At 44.6% G+C, this 20,410-nt stretch overlaps 1 protein-coding gene across 5 annotated transcripts in view; it reads right to left on the reverse strand.

The window, feature by feature from the left end:
• The window catches only part of LOC135546536 (protein Aster-B-like), a 107,950-nt gene that overhangs the window by 24,205 nt on the left and 63,335 nt on the right, over nt 1-20,410 (reverse strand). The window contains exon 1 of one of the 5 annotated variants that reach the window (XM_064975041.1): nt 8,583-8,800. The exons of the other annotated variants lie outside the window; for them this stretch is intronic. Coding sequence (XP_064831113.1) covers nt 8,583-8,593 — 11 coding nt within the window. The 5' untranslated portion in view covers nt 8,594-8,800. Of the gene's footprint in view, nt 1-8,582; nt 8,801-20,410 lie in introns of those variants that run through there. 5 annotated transcript variants of the gene reach the window in all.

The raw sequence follows: 20,410 nt of genomic DNA on the forward strand, positions 1-20,410 counted from the left end.
GCAGCTAGCCTACATAACCCACAGATCAATAACCACAACAACAGCAGCTAGCCTACATAACCCACAGATCAATAACCACAACAACAGCAGCTAGCCTACATAACCCACAGATCAATAACCACAACAACAGCAGCTAGCCTACATAACCCACAGATCAATAACCACAACAACAGTAGCTAGCCTACATAACCCACAGATCAATAACCACAACAACAGCAGCTAGCCTACATAACCCAAAGACCAAAAACAACAGCAGCAGCTAGCCTACATAACCCACAGACCAAAAACAACAGCAGCAGCTAGCCTACAAAACCCACAGACCAACAACAGAAGCAGCAGCTAGCCTACAAAACCCACAGACCAACAACAGAAGCAGCAGCTAGCCTACAAAACCCACAGACCAACAACAGCAGCAACAGCAGCTAGCCTACATAACCCTCAGACCAACAACAGCAGCAGCAACAGCAGCTAGCCTACATAACCCTCAGACCAACAACAGCAGCAACAGCAGCAGCTAGCCCACATAACCCACAGACCAACAGCAGCAGCAACAGCAGCAGTTAGCCTACATAACCCTCAGACCAACAACAGCAGCAACAGCTAGCCTACATAACCCACAGACCAACAGCAGAAGCAGCAGCTAGCCTACATAACCCACAGACCAACAACAGCAGCAACAGCAGCAGTTAGCCCACATAACCCACAGACCAACAGCAGCAGCAACAGCTAGCCTACATAACCCACAGACCAACAGCAGCAGCAACAGCTAGCCTACATAACCCACAGACCAACAGCAGCAGCAGCAGCTAGTGTACATAACCCACAGACCAACAGCAGCAGCAACAGCTAGCCTACATAACCCACAGACCAACAGCAGCAGCTAGCCTACATAACCCTCAGACCAACAACAACAGCAGCAGCAGCAGCAGCAGCTAGCCTACATAACCCTCAGACCAACAACAGCAGCAGCAGCAGCAGCTAGCCTACATAACCCTCAGACCAACAACAGCAGCAGCAGCTAGCCTACATAACCCACAGACCAACAACAGCAGCAACAGCAGCAGTTAGCCCACATAACCCACAGACCAACAGCAGCAGCAACAGCTAGCCTACATAACCCACAGCCCAACAGCAGAAGCAGCAGCTAGCCTACATAACTCACAGACCAACAACAGCAGCAACAGCAGCAAGCCCACATAACCCACAGACCAACAGCAGCAGCAACAGCTAGCCTACATAACCCACAGACCAACAGCAGCAGCAACAGCTAGCCTACATAACCCACAGACCAACAGCAGCAGCAGCAGCTAGTGTACATAACCCACAGACCAACAGCAGCAGCAACAGCTAGCCTACATAACCCACAGACCAACAGCAGCAGCTAGCCTACATAACCCTCAGACCAACAACAACAGCAGCAGCAGCAGCTAGCCTACATAACCCTCAGACCAACAACAGCAGCAGCAGCAGCAGCTAGCCTACATAACCCTCAGACCAACAACAGCAGCAGCAGCAGCAGCTAGCCTACATAACCCACAGACCAACAACAGCAGCAACAGCAGCAGTTAGCCCACATAACCCACAGACCAACAGCAGCAGCAACAGCTAGCCTACATAACCCACAGACCAACAGCAGAAGCAGCAGCTAGCCTACATAACCCTCAGACCAACAACAGCAGCAACAGCTAGCCCACATAACCCACAGACCAACAGCAGCAGCAGCAGCTAGTGAACATAACCCACAGACCAACAGCAGCAGCAACAGCTAGCCTACATAATCCACAGACCAACAGCAGCAGCTAGCCTACATAACCCACAGACCAACAACAGTAGCAGCAGCTAGTGTACATAACCCATAGACCAACAACAGCAGCAGAAGCTAGTGTACATAACCCACAAACCAACAACAGCAGAAGCAGCAGCTAGCCTACACAACCCACAGACCAACAACAGCAGCAGCAGCTAGCCTACATAACCCACAGACCAACAGCAGCAGCAAGCCTACATAACCCACAAACCAGCAACAGCAGCTAGCCTACATAACCCACAGACCAACAACAACAACAGCAGCTAGCCTACATAACCCACAGACCAACAACAACAACAGCAGCTAGCCTACATAACCCACAGACCAACAACAGCAGAAACAGCAGCAGCTAGCCTACATAACCCACATACCAACAACAACAACAGCAGCAGCTAGCCTACATAACCCACAGACCAATAACAGCAGCAACAGCAAGCACCAGAAAAAATAGCATGGTCAAAAACAGATGGCATACTCTACATGAGTCATGAGGATTAGTGAAAACCATGAGTCAGATAATAGATGTAATATCCCACTGCTGTATCTTTGAAGAGCCAGGAGAAGCACTCACCCAGGGTGCACGTGTAAATACACACTGAAAAATTATATTTGGAAAATAATTGAACTTAATCCACCTGACATTGACAATTAAACCTTTGTTGGATAGCTTTTTTGCAATCTCATTTTCATGCTTAAAAATCCTAATGATGTAGGTGCTGTTTTCAATCTCTTCAGACTGAACAAGTTATCGACACCATGGAAAGATGAGCTATAGACAAAATAAGGTTTTTCTAACGATTCTGGACAGATGAGAACAAGTCCATGAGCAGACCCTCAGACTACCAGGGGCAGTTAAGTACCATGGTTATTATAATGTTGTTGATATTCAGTTGAGTTATGGTGCAAGTGTCAATCTGAAAATATGACCAGAGAACACTGTAGCAGGGGACAGGAGGAACGATGCCAGCCTCTCTCTCTCAATCTCTCCCTCTCCATCTCCAGCCTTCCCAAAGACAAACTCTCCTGGCCATTGTATACTGCCTACATTACAGACGATCAAGACAGACAGATTGGAAAGAGGTAGAGAAACATGTAGCGCTAATAGAAGAGGAGTGCAGAGGAGGATAGGAGAGGAGTAAAGGAGAGGCGAGGAAGAGAGGAGAGGAAAGGAGGAGAGAAGTGGAGGAGTGGAGCAAGGGACGCTTCCCTTCCTGAACCACAGGCCAACCTGTTTATTAGGTCCTGTCTCTTGAGACCAGCCTGCAAAGACAACGTCCCAAATGACACCCTATTCCCTTTATAATCCACTGCTATTGGTCAACGCTAGTGAACTGGTTGGGGAACTGGGTGGGGATCTGGGTAGTGAACTGGGTGGATAACTAGGTGGGGAACAGGGTGGATAACTAGGTGGGGAACAGGGTGGATAACTAGGTGGGGAACTAGGTGTGGAACTTGGTGGATAACTAGGTGTGGAACTTGGTGGATAACTAGGTGGGGAACTGGGTAGTGAACTAGGTGGGGAACTGGGTAGTGAACAGGGTGGTTAACTGGGTGGTGCTGTGGGTAGTGAACTGGGTGGGGCTGGGTAGTGAACTGGCTGATCCTAACTGTCAGGGATCTCTGTGGCTGTGCTCTGCAGTACCCAGAGATGATCTCTCATTTAACTAATGGGATGGATCCTCAGCACTGATCGAGTATATTGTGGTTACAAACAAATTATGTGGTGTTGTATTTGATAAGCAAAAGTATGTTTGTACAAATGTACTGCATGTTTCTGGAGAACTGACTGTATGCACACGCACCTACTGCATAATACTTCAATATTCAAGAGAATGATGATTCAGAATATGTTTGAGCATTTGTGAGTAAAGGCCTATACTCATGTGTGTGTAACGGTATACAATTGAAGTTGGAAGTTTACATACACTTAGGTGGGAGTCATTAAAACTTGTTTTTCAACCACTCCACAAATTTCTTGTTAACAAACTATAGTTTTGGCAAGTCGGTTAGGGCATCTACTTTACGCATGACACAAGTCATTTTTCCAACAATTGTTTACAGACAGATTATTTCACTGTATCACAAGTCCAGTGGTTCATAAGTTTATATACACTAAGTTGACTGTGCCTTTAAACAGCTTGGAAAATTCCAGAAAATGTCATGGCTTTAGAAGCTTCTGATAGGCTAATTGACATAATTTGAGTCAATTGGAGGTGTGCCTGTGGATGTATTTCAAGGCCTACCTTCAAACTCAGTGCCTCTTTGCTTGATATCATGGGAAAATCAAAAGAAATCAGCCAAGACCCCAGAAAAAAAATTGTAGACCTCTCATCCTTGGGAGAAATTTCCAAACGCCTGAAGGTACCACATTCATCTGTACAAACAATAGTACGCAAGTATAAACACGCAGCCGTCATGCCACTCAGGAAGGAGACACGTTCTTTGTCCTAGAGATGAACGTACTTTGGTGCGAAAAATGCTACTCAATCCCAGAACAACAGTAAAGTACCTTGTGAAGATGCTGGAGGAAACAGATACAAAAGTATCTTTATCCACAGTAAAACGAGTCCTATATCGACATAACCTGAAAGGCCGCTCAGCAAGGAATAAGCCACTGCTCCAAAATCACCATAAAAAAGACTGCATCTGCACATGGGGACAAAGATCATACTTTTTGGAGAAATGTCCTCTGGTCTGATGAAACAAAAATAGAACTGTTTGGCCATAATGACCATCGTTATGTTTGGAGGAAAAAGGGGAGACTTGCTACCCGAAACGTTTGACCCAAGTTAAATAATTTAAAGGCAATGCTACCAAATACTAATTGAGTGTATGTAAACTTCCTACCCACTGGGAACGTGATGAAAGAAATAAAAGCTGAAATAAATAATTATCTCTACTATTATTCTGACATTTCACATTCTTAAAATAAAGTGGTGATTCTAACTGACCTAAAACAGGGATTTTTTACTGAGATTAAATGTGAGGAATTGTGAAAACTGAGTTTAAATGTATTTGGCTAAGGTGTATTTAAACTTCCGACTTCAACTGTACGCATGTAAAAGTGTACAGGATATATATGAGTGTACAGGAAATATGAGTGTACATGAAATGTCTCACAAGCGGCCCTCATAATATGTAGTGCTGTGGTATCAGCGAATAATGCAATGAGCTGGTAAAAAGCAGAGGACACTGCTATTTCTCCTGCATGTGAATCACTGCCTGAACCCAGAGACTGTCTGAGACACACACACACACACACACACACACACACACACACACACACACACACACACACACACACACACACACAAGTATAGACGTACGCACCCACAGGGCGCAGATGCACCTGGGTGCACATTGACGCAGACACTGACACACACAAAGAACAGTTCTCATATGCCAGTGGGCTGTGTGAGCTGCATCATCTTTCATGTCACATCCTGGCTCAGTTACTAACGAACGATCTCACGCTCACCTGACTTTCATCAGATCTACAGAACCAGACAGAGTTAAGATCAGAACTGAGCACACACCATACTAGAACTACCCAGTCAGATATCTGCCAGTCATCATCATTACCATTAACTGTGGGTTTATAACCCCATTATGGCCAGTCTCACTCCATAAGTGTAATGGCTCTGACTGACCCCAGGGTCATAATGATCACAGGCCCTAACATCACCTGCTGTCAGCTCTGTTCTCTGTCTCCTGTTTGGATAGAAGCCTATGCACCTGTATTTCAAAACATGAATCATCAACCTAAGCCGACTAATATTGCATGCCTAGAGCCTAAATACATTGAATGTGTGTCTGAAAAATGTTCAGAAAAGTGCAGCCAGTTATCGTGAGCATTCAGAGTTGGATCACACATCCCTCAACATGATAAAGGTTGCGTCTCCATGGAAACCAACATCACTGCTTTTCGACAGGGAATTCTCGGCAGTGCTCTCCTCTTGAGATAAAACAAAACAATGGGAACATGGATAAATCCTCAGCATATGAATGGAGGTTTGATCAGCTCACTCCCAGTAATGTGTGTCTTTGCTTATTAGACAAGACCAGGTACACATGCTGCTAACATGTACAGTCAGACAAGAGCGTTATAGCCTTAGCCAAATCAAATGATATATGTCACATGCTTAATTTACAACAGGTGTACACTAACAGTGAAACGTTTACTTATGGGCCCTTCCCAACAATGCAGAATTTAAACAAATAATAACATGAGGAATAAGTACACATGCTACAATGGGTTACTCTATGAACCAAACACATTACTGTCAAGTAAATTGTCTCCCATTTGTTCAGCATGAGAGGAGAGGACCGATACATGGGCGGTAAGAATGGCATCCTACTGCAGAACAATAGAGACAGCTGTTTCTGGACATTAGCCTATACCTGAAGCTGACCCAGAACAATGACACAAAATATTAAAGTAGCTGCACCATTTGTATATTATGACTCGTAAGAGAAAATGATGTGGTTGTCATAACTAGTGAGAGACAATTCATGGCAGATTGTGGGTGAACAGCTAAAAAGCCTATCTGGCTTCTCGCCCCCACAAATGAAGCGCAACAAAGCACCGTCTATATGAATATTGCTATAGCAACTGTGACTAGAGAGAATTTATTTCAATATTCATAATATGCTTCTATATATAATCTACTGGGCAGAGACAGACCTTCTGTTGAGCTTGGCCTTTTAACTGGAAATAAGGGATTTGGAGAGGGAGGGAGAGAGAGAGAGACAACACTATCATGGTTGACTTTGATTGAGGATTGAGTAGAGAAGGGTAACCTGACACTTTTTCCGCTACATTAGTATAATACTCAATCTGCCATCTAATAACATAATTTGCATACAGTTTTGAAGCCTGGCTTCACGGCCATACAATACTTATTTCTGAGCCCCTCCAAGACGTATGATACCTACTAATGGTCTAATTACTTTAGACAGAAAGTAGGGAGGTTTATCAGGGAGGATGTATGAGTGTTTAGTTGCGACCGTCTCGCAATCCAAAGGTTGCCTGCTCGAGTCGAAGACAACTGTAGCATTTTAACTTTTCCCCTAACCCTAATTCTACCCTTAACCCATTTGACCTAACCTGCTGCATAATTTGTCTAACCTTTGTCGTTAGTTCACCTAACCACCAACAGAAATTCTGCCCATAATTCTCCTTTGTTGCAACTAGCAAACTGGCCTCAGAGAAAGACATACAATACTATACGTTCTCAAATATGTATAATATGTTACTTCAAGTAATTCATATGCTGCTGTACGCCCGGGTTAGACATATGATACTGTACATCCTCTAATTTGTATGATATTTTTTAAAGTAATGTAATATACCATACTAAATGTACGTACCAAATCCTACAAATTGCCCTAAGACCAGGTTGTGTGTGTAGCTACAGCAGGTCCCTAAGGCAGGGAAGCAGCTGGGCTGATCTGCATTACAGCACCAGAAACAATCAGTCCTGACTGTATTGTATGTAAGATAAGGTTGATAAGAACATGGACTGTACATACTGCAGCAGAACGACAAAACAATGCACTTGGACTGCACATGGAACACAAATAGACCAAATATAGACCACACAAGCAAATGATGGTCAAAGAAAGAACACTGAGCAATAAGATGCAGGTTAAAAAGCATTATAATGAGATTGGTACTCTACACATGCCCAGTGAGAAAAGCAAATCCGTCTGCTGGTGACACTTTGTTGCTGTCTGTTTGTAATGTGCTCTAAATCTCTGGGCTCAGGCTATCCAAATGAGGAGGGCAACGCTTCGCTTCACAATGCCCAGAGTTCCGGGCTGTTCCGAGGGGCCTTGTTCTCACTGACGCTTTTGCTGACCCTGGAAAATACCCATCTGGCAATGGACCTTGTGCTTCACCATTCTAAAAGTGCAGGGGTGGACCGAACTCAACGGCAACACACGCACGCACACAAATCATGCATGACATAGCTTCAAACAGCACATACACACAACTAATACTAGCCTACACTTTCACACACCACACTCAAACATCACGTACACACACCCATGCAATAAACTCCATACAATAAACACACTACCCCCCCAACTACCTACATACATGCCTCACACACACGCACGCACGCACGCACGCACACACACACACACACACACACACACACACACACACACACACACACACACACACACACACACACACACACACACACACACACACACACACACACACACACACACACACACACACACACGTTAAATCCGCTTGGGCCACAGAACTACAAGGCCACCATGTCCAAGCCGATCGATGGTCTCAACTCCTCACCAGTCAATCATAGGCACAACAGCATCCTTTACATTGTTCACAAATATCCAGCTTCCATTGGTTGCTGTGATGCACTCAAAAACCTCCATATCCTCATATAGAGAAAGGAGCAGCAAGGAGCCGTTCATCCAAGGCTCATCTGAGAGCTCCTTCTCCTCCTCTCTCCCCGGGAGAGAACAGAACAGAATAGAGAGAAGAGAAGAGCCCTGGGAGATTTCCTTCAGCAGGCTTAGGGGTCTGATCTCCTCCTGCCAGCGTGATCTCTTAATAACAAGCTAGATTACGTCCCTGTGACAACACCTGTCAAACGGGACAAGAGGATCGCTGTGCTGTTGACAGACACTCCCCTTCCACCTCCACCCATCTGCATATACAGCACTGGAATGCAGCACAAGTGTGTCTGTCTTTCTGCATGCAGACAGGCAGGCTGCTCTCTCCCTCCCCACTAACCTGGTAGCCATGTAGACCCAGCTCCGATGCGATCAGCCCCCTTTCAAGCCAAGGCTTCATTCAACCAGAGGGAGCCATGGATGGGGGAAAGGAGGAGGGACAGGAGGATGAGGGGAAGGGGGGAGGATGGGTTCCGGAGCATGCCAGGCGGATGAGAGGAAGCAGAGAGAGCACAGATCGTTCCTTTTGGAGGGTGTACTGAGGCTAGTCCACAGCCTATTTCTATCTCTCTGTGTCTATCTCTCTGAGGCTGCTCCCTCCCTCCCCTTTTCACTCACAGACTCCCCCCTCTCCTGTTCCCTGTGCATTTGTCAGCTCTTCCTCTTGACTGGTGCGCCCTGTTCCCCATGCATTTGTCACCGCTTCCTCTTGATTTTTGCGCCTGCTATGTCTGTATCCAAGCAAGGGTGTTCTCAACTCTCACAATCACCAGTTTTATCCAATATTCACAGGCACACACAGGCTGGTAGAGTAGAAGAGGGGGAGAGGGACAGTGGCAGAGAGAATGAGGGAGGGAACGTGACAGTGGCAGAGAGAGTGAGGGAGGGAGAGTGACAGTGGCAGAGAGAGTGAGGGAGGGAGAGTGACAGTGGCAGAGAGAGTGAGGGAGGGAATGTGACAGTGGCAGAGAGAGAGTGAGGGAGGGAATGTGACAGTGGCAGAGAGAGTGAGGGAGGGACAGTGACAGTGGCAGTGAGAGTATGAGGGAGGGAGAGGGACAGTGGCAGAGAGAGTGAGGGAGGGAGAGTGACAGTGGCAGAGAGAGTGAGGGAGGGAGAGTGACAGTGGCAGAGAGAGTGAGGGAGGGAATGTGACAGTGGCAGAGAGAGAGTGAGGGAGGGAACGTGACAGTGGCAGAGAGAGTGAGGGAGGGAGAGTGACAGTGGCAGTGAGAGTATGAGGGAGGGAGAGGGACAGTGGCAGAGAGAGTGAGGGAGGGAGAGTGACAGTGGCAGAGAGAGTGAAGGAGGGAGAGTGACAATGTCAGAGAGAGTGAGGGAGAGAGAGTGACAGTGGCAGAGAGGTAGGGAACGTGACAGTGGCAGAGAGAGTGAGGGAGGGAACGTGACAGTGGCAGAGAGTGAGGGAGGGAGAGTGACAGTGGCAGAGAGAGTGAGGGAGGGAGAGTGACAGTGGCAGAGAGAGTGAGGGAGGGAATGTGACAGTGGCAGAGAGAGAGTGAGGGAGGGAACGTGACAGTGGCAGTGAGAGTATGAGGGAGGGAGAGGGACAGTGGCAGAGAGAGTGAGGGAGGGAGAGTGACAGTGACAGTGGCAGAGAGAGTGAAGGAGGGAGAGTGACAATGTCAGAGAGAGTGAGGGAGAGAGAGTGACAGTGGCAGAGAGGTAGGGAACGTGACAGTGGCAGAGAGAGTGAGGGAGGGAACGTGACAGTGGCAGAGAGAGTGAGGGAGGGAGAGTGACAGTGGCAGAGAGAGTGTGAGGGTGGGAGAGTGACAGTGGTAGAGAGAGTGAGGGAGGGAGAGTGACAGTGGCTGAGAGAGTGAGGGAGGAAGAGAAAGACAGAAAGTGGTGGCTCTACTTTGCATTCTGCCACTGCTTGGTGCTCTGAGCCTGCTGGCCACTCAATTATTCATGGTGTTCATGAATGGAGGGGCTGACATCACCGGCATTCAGGTCACTTTACATTCTGGCCTCTTCTGAATCATACAACCAATCCCCAGAAGGCCCACTACACCCCAGAGCACACTGATATAAAACTTATACATACAAACAATACACATACAGTACAGTCCAGTCCACCCACCTAAACTCAGCAAAAAATTAAACGTTCCTTTTTCAGGACCCTGTCTTTCAAAGCTAATTAGTAAAAATCAAAATAACTTCACAGATCTTCACTGTAAAGGGTTTAAACACTGTTTCCCATGCTTGTTCAATGAACCATAAACAATTAATGAACATGCACCTGTGGAACGGTCATTAAGACACTAACAGCTTACAGACAGTAGGCAATTAAGGTCACAGTTCTGAAAACGTAGGACACTAAAAGGAGGCCTTTCTACTGACTCTGAAAAACACCAAAAGAAAGATGCCCAGGGTCCCTGTTCATCTGAGTGAACGTGCCTTAGGCATGCTGCAAGGAGGCATGAGGACTGCAGATGTGGCCAGGGCAATAAATGACAATGTCCGTACTGTGAGACACCTAAGGCAGCGCTACAGAGAGACAGGATGGACAGCTGATCTTCCTCGAAGTGGCAGACCACGTGTAACAACACCTGCACAGGATCGGTACATCCGAACATCACACCTGCGGGACAGGTACAGGATGGCAACAACAACTGCCTGAGTTACACCAGGAACGCACAATCCCTCCATCAGTGCTCAGGCTGTCCGCAATAGGCTGAGAGAGGCAGGACTGAGGGCTTTTAGGCCTGTTTTAAGGCAGGTCCTCAACAGACATCACCGGCAACAACGTCGCTTATGGGCACAAACCCACTGTTGCTGAACCAGACAGGACTGGCAAGAAGTGCTCTTCACTGACGAGTCACGGTTTTGTCTCACCAGGGGTGATGGTCGGATTCGAGTTTATCGTCGAAGGAATGAGCATTACACCGAGGCCTGTACTCTGGAGCAGGATCGATTTGGAGGTGGAGGGTCCGTCATGGTCTGGGGCGGTGTGTCACAGCATCATCGGGCTGAGCCTGTTGTCATTGCAGGCAATCTCAATGCTCTGCGTTACAGGGAACACATCCTCCTCCTTCATGTGGTACCGTTCCCGAAAGGCTCATCCTGACATGACCCTCCAGCATGACAATGCCACCAGCCATACTACTCGTTCTGTGCATGATTTCCTGCAAGACAGGAATGTCAGTGTTCTGCCATGGCCAGCAAAGAGCCCGGATCTCAATCCCATTGACCACATCTGGGACCTATTGGATTGGAGGGTGAGGGCTAGGGCCATTCCCCCCAGAAATATCCGGGAACTTGCAGGTGCCTTGGTGGAAGAGTAGGGTAACACCTCACAGCAAAAACTGGCAAATCTGGTGCAGTCCATGAGGAAGAGGCACTGCAGTACTTAATGCAGCTGGTTGCCACACCAGATACTGACGGTTACTTTTTGATTTTGACTCCCCCCTTTGTTCAGGGACACATTTTTCCATTTAGGTTAGTCACATGTCTGTGGAACTTGTTCAGTTTGTCTCAGTTGTTGAATCTTGTCATGTTTCTACAAATATTTACTCATGTTAAAACTTCTTATGGCTGCAGGGGCAGTATTGAGTAGCTTGGATGAAAAATGGCCTGTTCCTCAGTCCCAGTTGCTAATATATGCATATTATCATTAATATTGGAAAGAAAACACTCTGAGGTTTCTAAAACTGTTTGAATGATGTCTGTGAGTATAGCAGAACTCATATGGCAGGCAAAGACCTGAGAAGAAATCCAAACAGGAAGTGGGAAATCTGAGGTTGGCACTTCCTAAGGCTTCCACTAGATGTCAACCGTCTTTAGAAACTTGTTGGAGGATTCTACTGTGAAGTGGGACCGAATGCGAAGGGAATGAGTAAGGTCTGCCATGAGCTGACCATGCTCTGACCATGTGCGTTCACATGAGAGGGAGCTCTGTTCCATCGCACTTCTGAAGACAATGGAATTCTCCAGTTGGAACATTATTGACGTTTTATGTTAAGAACATCCTAAAGATTGATTCCATAAATCGTTTGACATGTTTCTACAGACAGGAACGGAACTTTTTGACATTTCGTCTGCATCTAGGGAAAGCGCTTCATGACTTTGGATTTGTTTACCAAACGTGCAAACAAAAGTAGTTCTTTGGACATAAATGATGGACATTATCGAACTAAATCAAACATTTAATGTGGAACTGGGATCCCGGGGAGTGCATTCCTGGTAAGTGAATATTTATAATGCTATTTCTGACTTCTGTTGACTACCCAATATGGTGGATATCTTTTTGGCTGCTTTGTCGTCTGAAAGCTGTACTCAGATTATTGCATGGTTTGCTTTTTCCGTAAAGTTTTTTTGAAATCTGACACAGCGGTTGCATTAAGGAGAAGTGTATCTACATTTCCATGTCTAACAATTGTATTTTCATCAACATTTATAATAAGTATTTCTGTAAAATTATGTGGCTCTCTGCAATATCACCGGATGTTTTTGGAACTAGTGAACATAACGCACCAATGTATACTGAGATTTTTTAAAATATAAATATGCACTTTATCGAACAAAACATATGTATGGTGTAACATGAAGTCCTATGAGTGTCATCTGATGAAGATGATCAAAGGTTAGTGATTAATTTTCTCTCTATTTCTGCTTTTTGTGACTCCTCTCTTTGGCTGGAAAAATGGCTGAATTTTTCTGTGACTTGGTGGTGACCTAACATAATCGTTTGTGGTGCTTTCGCTGTAAAGCCTATGAAATCGGACACTGGTGGGATTAACAACACGATTACCTTTAAAATGGTATAAGATACATGTATGTTTGAGGAATTTGAATTATGAGATTTCTGTTTGAATTTGGCGCTCTGCACTTTCACTGGCTATTGTCATATCAATCCCGGTAACGGGATTGCAGCCCTAAGAAGTTTTAAGTTTGCTGAAAATAAACGCAGTTGACACTGAGAGGACGTTTCTTTTTTTGCTGAATTTACAAACACACGTAAGAACTAGGCCATTTCTAATTGTGAAATGTCAATAGGCAATACAAGCATCTCTTTCTATTCCGGTATGCTTCTATTTACAAGGTGTGAAGTATACTGAACAAAAATACAATACAACAATTTCACCAATTTTACTGAGTTACAGTTCACTTAAGGAAATCAGTCAATTGGAGAGGACGATCAGCTGTCCGTCCTGTCTCTCTGTATATTCATTAGGACCCAATGGGAGGGCTTGGGGGGCATAGGCCCACCCAGTTAGGAGCCAGGCCCAACCAATAATAATTTGTTTTTCCCCACAACAGACAGAAATACTCAGTTTCATCAGCTGTCTGGGTGACTGGTCTCAGACGATCCTACAGGTGAAGAAGCCGGATGTGGAAGTCCTGGGCTGGTGTGGTTACACGTGGTCTGCGGTTGTGAGGCCGGTTGGACATACTGGCAAATTCTCTAAAACGATGTTGGAGCAACTTATGGTAGAGAAATTAACATTCAACAGATCTGGTGGACATTCCTGCAGTCATCATGACAATTGCACGCTCCCTCAAAACTTGAGATATCTGTGGCATTGTGTTGTGTGACAACTGACATTTTAGAGTGGCCTTTTATTGTCCCCAGCACAAGGTGCACCTGTGTGATGATCATGCTGTTTAATCAGCTTCTTGATATGCCACACCTGTAAGGTGGATGGATTATCTTGGCAAAGGTGAAATGCTCCCTAACAGTGATGGAAACAAATTTAAGAGAAATAAGCTTTTTGTGCATATATAAAATGTCTGGGATATTTTATTTTAGCTCATGAAACATGGGACCAACACTTTAAAGGTTGCGTTTTTATTTTGTTCAGTATAATTTTTGTATTAACACTTTAATCTCACAACATATAGTGGATTCAATATTTACAGTTTATTATTTACTTATAGTTGCCTCCAGCACCACCAATAGCTGGTGTAATGAAAACAGGAAACAATGAAATACTTGAGATATTACACTGGCGTATGGATCATAAATCTAATGGTCCAACTCCTACAGACCTTAAGCCATATGTCAATCTGCACTTCGAAGACGTTCGCATTTACAACTTTGTCATTAGTCATCTGCTGCAGTGAAAAACGCTTGCTTAAGTTATTTTCACTGACCTTTGCATTTGAAGTTACCACTTTAAATACTGTCATCCTCATGACTCGCTAAAAAACTGTAGTTTTAAGTTGGCAACAAGGTAATTTATCAGCCAATGCCACTTCAGTAATCAACATACCTAGCTTCACATAGGCTAGGCCTAAGTTTAAACAGGCAGCACAATTCTGATATTTTTCCACAAATTGGTATTTTGACCAATCACATTAGATCTTTTCACAGCATATATTTTTCAGAGATGATCTGATTAGTGAAAAAAGATCAGATTGGGGTTCCTGTGTAAACACGGCCATAATTAATAACTCATTTACACAAATTAATATTACCCTTCATCAGGCTTTAGCTTCTTGCTGCTTCTGCAGGGTTGGACTTGAGTGGTTCCATCAAGACAGAGAGCATCTAAAAATACCACTGGCAAAGTTGTGATTTATACTTTTTTTCAAAGCCTATTAAGGATGTGTATGCTGCCTGGATACACCATATCACTAAGTTCATCAGGTTGAGCGGAAAACTTCACCCACAGGTTCTCCCAAAAAGGCCTTAACCAAGGGGGTGGAACTCTTTGTCCAAAGTTAGGTCACTCACATAGCTTAAAATGCTGATGTAAAGTGGATTAAACACCTAACCTTCTCATGCTCTTAAATTTGAAAGCTGCATATATCAAAAAGACCCATTTGTCAACTTTGTATAATACATACAGTAGTACATAGTACAGCACCAGACATACTGCAATGATACGCCTAATGATGTAGCCTCAGTTTCATGTAAAGAAAACACCCCAAAAAATGCCTGAGGTCTGGTGCTGGAAATAATTGACCCTGTGGGTGCTCTGGCTAGCGCTGTGGGACAAAGACTCGTACCCAGCCCACAGCCCAGTCTCTCCCTGCCTGGATAAGACTGCCTGGCCTTACATCAAAACTAACCTACTTTTATTTGCTCTCATTGTTGTGCACCCAAGGGAGACCCAGATGGCCCAACTGACCAAGACTGAGAGAAACACTAAGGCATGACTGGGTAGTGTATGGGGTCCATAGGAGTAGCTAAATGGCTTGTTCTGCCGCAGGACTGGTTTACTACTAGTGCCACACGGGTCAGCATTGTGTTCTTTTAGACGCTGTTCCAATGACCACCCAATGTTGAGAGCCTCTGTTCTGTCTTTCTGGGCCAAAGGACTGTTTACACCGTCACCATGGCAACCCCAATGCGGCATTGCACAGCTGAATCAGAAGTGTCTGTCTCAGCCAGGCGTAATTTGGCCATGTGTTACCACGGCGACAAGCCATGTGTGTGTGTTGCCACCACTCTTGAAGTGGGAGACCAGAGAAAGACAGTGAGAGAGAAAGGGAGGGAGAGAGAGAAACAAAGAGGGGTGGAGTTGGGAAGAATGGACCACCTCACAATCAGATATTTATCCTGTCAATGGGTGTTGGGACATATTAGGATAGCACTCACACACTAGGTTATCTACTGGCATGGTGTATTAAAGTGCACTTCGCTGAAAGCAGTGTTGCACAAGCTCCAATCTGAGAGCATCATCCTCTGAGCATGGATCAATGTGCTTTACTCACATTAGAACTTTGTCAAAACAACACTTCTCCCCCTTACACTCAACAGACAGGACACAGAGAAGATATTTAGTGAGTCCTGCTGAGACAATTCAGCAAAGCTGTAGTGTGTGTGTGTGTGTGTGTGTGTGTGTGTGTACAAGCCACAGTCTGATAGTGTTTTACACTAGACTATAAATTAAATATGTATCACAGTGAAACTACCACTGTACATCCATCCCTGCTGCCCTGCTTTGAGAGGCACTTGGGGACAGAAAGACAGCGCACTTGGGACTGCAGGGAGTTGTGGGGGCAGGGTCACTGAGAGGTGACAGAGGGAGAGGAAACAGGCTGCCAACAGGACAAAGCCATCCACAGGACACACGGCATGGCGCCAACGGGACAGGGCCATCTGTGGAGGACATCTGTGGCAGAAGCAGGTTTCTGGGCATGGGGGTGGTGAGGAGAGGTGATTGTGACATGCAGGACTGACTGACTGGGAGAGAGGGGTATTTCTTTATTTGGGCCCCAACTTACTGCTGTACCCCTAGAAATCTGACCACTATAGGGAACCACTGTGATCAAGTCAATACTTCATGTACCTGTACACCCAGCGACTGTATTACAGAATGACTAGTCTGAGATTAGGGATTTTATCTAGAAAGAAATCATACTAATGCATTGAAATAACCTGATATGGATGAAACACAATTAACTATATGACATGCTGTAAAATCTTTGAAAATGATAATAAAAACATTGAAAAGAGAAACAATGCCTTAATACAAGGGTAATTCAATTAAAATGTTGTGCTTTACAAAAACATGCAGATTGGGGTTAGAAACGGCGAAATGTCCATGCTGCCTTTATCAGCAGGCCTATGACGAATCAAAACCTGACCTATTCTTTTTATCTCATTGAAAAAACAAGCATACAGATGGAACCCTTCAGCGTGCACTTTCATTAGCTAGCCACTCGTCAGGCAGGAATGGCACGGACGGACGCTGTGGACTGTGTACGCCTGGCTGCTCCTAAATAACACGGCTCACGGTCCATTAATGACGAGGTGCAGGCCTCTGTGTGAATACAGGGAGTGTTAACACGGTAGACTAAATGCGCTCAGATTCTGTTAACACTCAACTGCCCCGGCCTGAACCCATACGATACATCATTACAACAGGCTTGTTTCAGCCTATATAAAGCACAGCTGCTGCCTTTGGGTCAGTGTCCCCTGCTTTCTGTTATATTGGTTTTCCTCACACAGTAGCATTGGAAAGCTTAGATAGAAACGTGTGAGAATATGATGCAGAAATGGCACTTAGCCTGTGAAAACTATGTCTTAGCCAGAATCTACCTCCACTTGAATGACAGTCAATCCAAAAATAACCCAAAGCTGAGATACATTCTTCACCATCCCTTCTCCTCACACAGAAATCAACAGATATGGGCTGTACTATCCCCTTTCCAATGCCAGCAATCAAACACACAAGAGCATGTTGAAGCAAAAATATGGCCAGCTAGTTATATGACTGTTGTTTTGCAGGTTTGTATGGATTATTATAGGATGCTAGGTGCATCTCTGAACACTTCAGAGCTCGTTTCATTTGACCACAAATAGATAAAAGGAAGCTTATAACCTAAAACATATCAACCTGTGTCAGATTATATTGCTAGTCTATGGTGCTTGTCTATGTCACATACTGTACATTAACAGCATCATGTTATTACGTTATCCTTGCACTAATAATGTTATGCATTACATCAGGGTGCTGGATATACAGGGAAAGAAGGGTTTTTTCTGGATCTAAAAGGGGCTTAGGTGGTGGGCGTGGCGGGGCATGTCAATGGACACGGTTGGCTGTTGGCTCGGCTGACTTTTAGAGAACATTTTAGAAGCCCCCATCGCACCGGATTTTTGAATTTAAGCCAATTTCCTGCAATTCTACAAAAATGTTCATAGAAAATAGAGACGTTTTAAAGGTCAATTCCTGCAATTCTACACGTTTTGCCATGGAGCTGAGAGAAAATGTTCTACTTTTAAAGCTATTTTCCTACATATTCTATGCATTCAGTCATGGCTAATGTTATTTTTCTCAAACCTAATAACAAAATCAATACTGCTAAAATCATTGTTTTAGGAATTTATTCTCCCAGACAGTCCAGCTTTTACTTTGTATTTTATTTTAAATTTTTTTAAACCTTTATTTAACTAGGCAAGTCAGTTAAGAACAAATTCTTATTTTCAATGACGGCCTAGGAACAGTGGGTTAACTGCCTGTTCAGGGGTAGAACGACAGATTTGTACCTTGTCAGCTCGAACTTCGAACTTGCAACCTTTTGGTTACTAGTCCAACGCTCTAAACACTAGGCTACCCTGCCGCCCCAGGAATGGATGACTGTTAGTTCTCCAAGATTATATTATAAAAATATATGGCGACATGATCTTTTCCACATACTTTATCTCTGGTTTTAGTCATTAAAGTTTACACTGAAAACTTTTTTCCATCCTGAAACTTAACTGTTTGGCAGAAATACCCCTGGAAAGCTCTGACCGCGCAGGAGGAAAGCTTATAAAGAATTGGAGATGACAACAGGCCCCTTGGAGAGAATATGGTGAATACACAGACAGAGAGACAGAGAGATATTGACAGTCATCACCTACAGAGAGATGAACCTGGAGAAGAGTCCCTTAAGCAAGCTGGCCATGGGGCTCTGTTCAAACACAAACACACCCCCAGAGCCCCAGGACAGCACCACAATTAGACCCAACCAAATCATGAGAAAACAAATAGATAATTACTTGGCACATTGGAATGAATGAACAAGAAAACTAGAATGCTATTTTGCTCTAAACAGAGAGGTGGAAACTGAGCTGCACTTCCTAACCTCCTGCCAAATGTATGTTCATATTAGAGACACATATTTACCTCAGATTACACAAACCCACCAAAAACAAATCCAATTTTGATGAACTCCACAGTGCGCCATCATTGCCACAAGAAAAGGGCAACCAGTGAGGAAAAAACACAATTGTAAATACAACCCACATTTATGTTGATTTATTTTCCCTTTTGTAGTTTAACTACTTGCACATCGTTACAACACTGTATATTGTAATGAACAAAATGGGAGACAGATGGTTTCAAGCGCAGGGCGCAGCAGGTGTTTATTTGTAAAGGACCACAGGAGGAGGCATGTAGCTGGGTCCAGGGGCAGGCAGAAGGTCATACACAGGAGGAGGGAGGTATCTGGGTCCAGGGGCAGGCAGAAGGTCATACACAGGGGTCCAAAAAGGCAACAATACAGGCAGGGAAAAGGCTATTCATGTCTTCTGGGAGATCAGGCAATATGTTGATAACAGGAAATACAATAGACTAAAGTACAGACAGGGAATTTTGTTTATTATCTATTTAACTTGTTTTGGCAATATAATCATATGTTTTCCATGCTAATAAAGCCCTCTGAATTGCATTGAATTGAATTGAATTGAGAGGGAGACAGAAGGAACAGCAAAACTCCAGTCCAGGGAGAACAATCGTGTGTCTCACTCAGAGACTGACAGAAAGAGCGAGACAAGATTTTGTTCTGAAATTCTGGCAAACCCAGGCCACTTTGCAGTTGTTCTTTTCATGGCAAGTGGAAAGAGAGAGACAGCGTGTAAGTGGGTGTCTGTGTATGTGTTAAGGGATAGGGGAAATTGTCTAGCGTTTTGTCATGTGTTGGATGCTTCCATCGGAATCATTACGAATAATACAAATTCAGCTTGCCACATAACAGTTACCATGGCACTGGCCTTACTGAATAATACAGAGACATTTATTTTATAAGGGCCTTTCTTTATCCCTTACGGCTTTTAATTATGCATCCCCATCTTGGTGCAGCCCGGGTTGGGGAGCCTCCATTGTTATGTCACTGAAAATAACCCTGCAGAATATGTCCCTGTAGGAAGACATGGCAGCACTGTATAATGGCTGTTTTGTGTGTGTGTTTGTGTGTGTGTGTGTGTGTGTGTACAGACAAACACTGCAGTCCGCTCTGAGTGCGAGTGTTTGGTCCACATGATAAAGGAACTGCCTTTACAGTATCAGCCACTACTATAAGTAACCAGCCATAAGTAACTAACAGTCAGACACGTGCAGTGGAAGGGTTAAAGTTAGGGTTAGGGGAAAGGGTAAAGTTAGGGTTAGTGGAAGGGTTAAAGTTAGGGTTAGGAGAAGGGTTAAAGTTAGGTGAAGGGTTAAAGTTAGGGTTAGGAGAAGGGTTAAAGTTAGGGTTAGGAGAAGGTTTAAAGTTAGGGTTAGGAGAAGGTTTAAAGTTAGGGGAAGGGTTAAAGTTAGGGGAAGGGATAAAGTTAGGGGAAGGGTTAAAGTTAGGGGAAGGGTCAGAGTTAGGGGAAGGGTCAGAGTTAGGGTTAGGAGAAGGTTTAAAGTTAGGGTTAGGAGAAGGTTTAAAATTAGGGTTATGAGAAGATTTAAAGTTAGGTGAAGGGTTACAGTTAGGTTTAGG

This window comes from Oncorhynchus masou, chromosome 9, assembly GCF_036934945.1.
Source record: "Oncorhynchus masou masou isolate Uvic2021 chromosome 9, UVic_Omas_1.1, whole genome shotgun sequence".
In the NCBI taxonomy this organism is placed as follows: domain Eukaryota; kingdom Metazoa; phylum Chordata; class Actinopteri; order Salmoniformes; family Salmonidae; genus Oncorhynchus; species Oncorhynchus masou.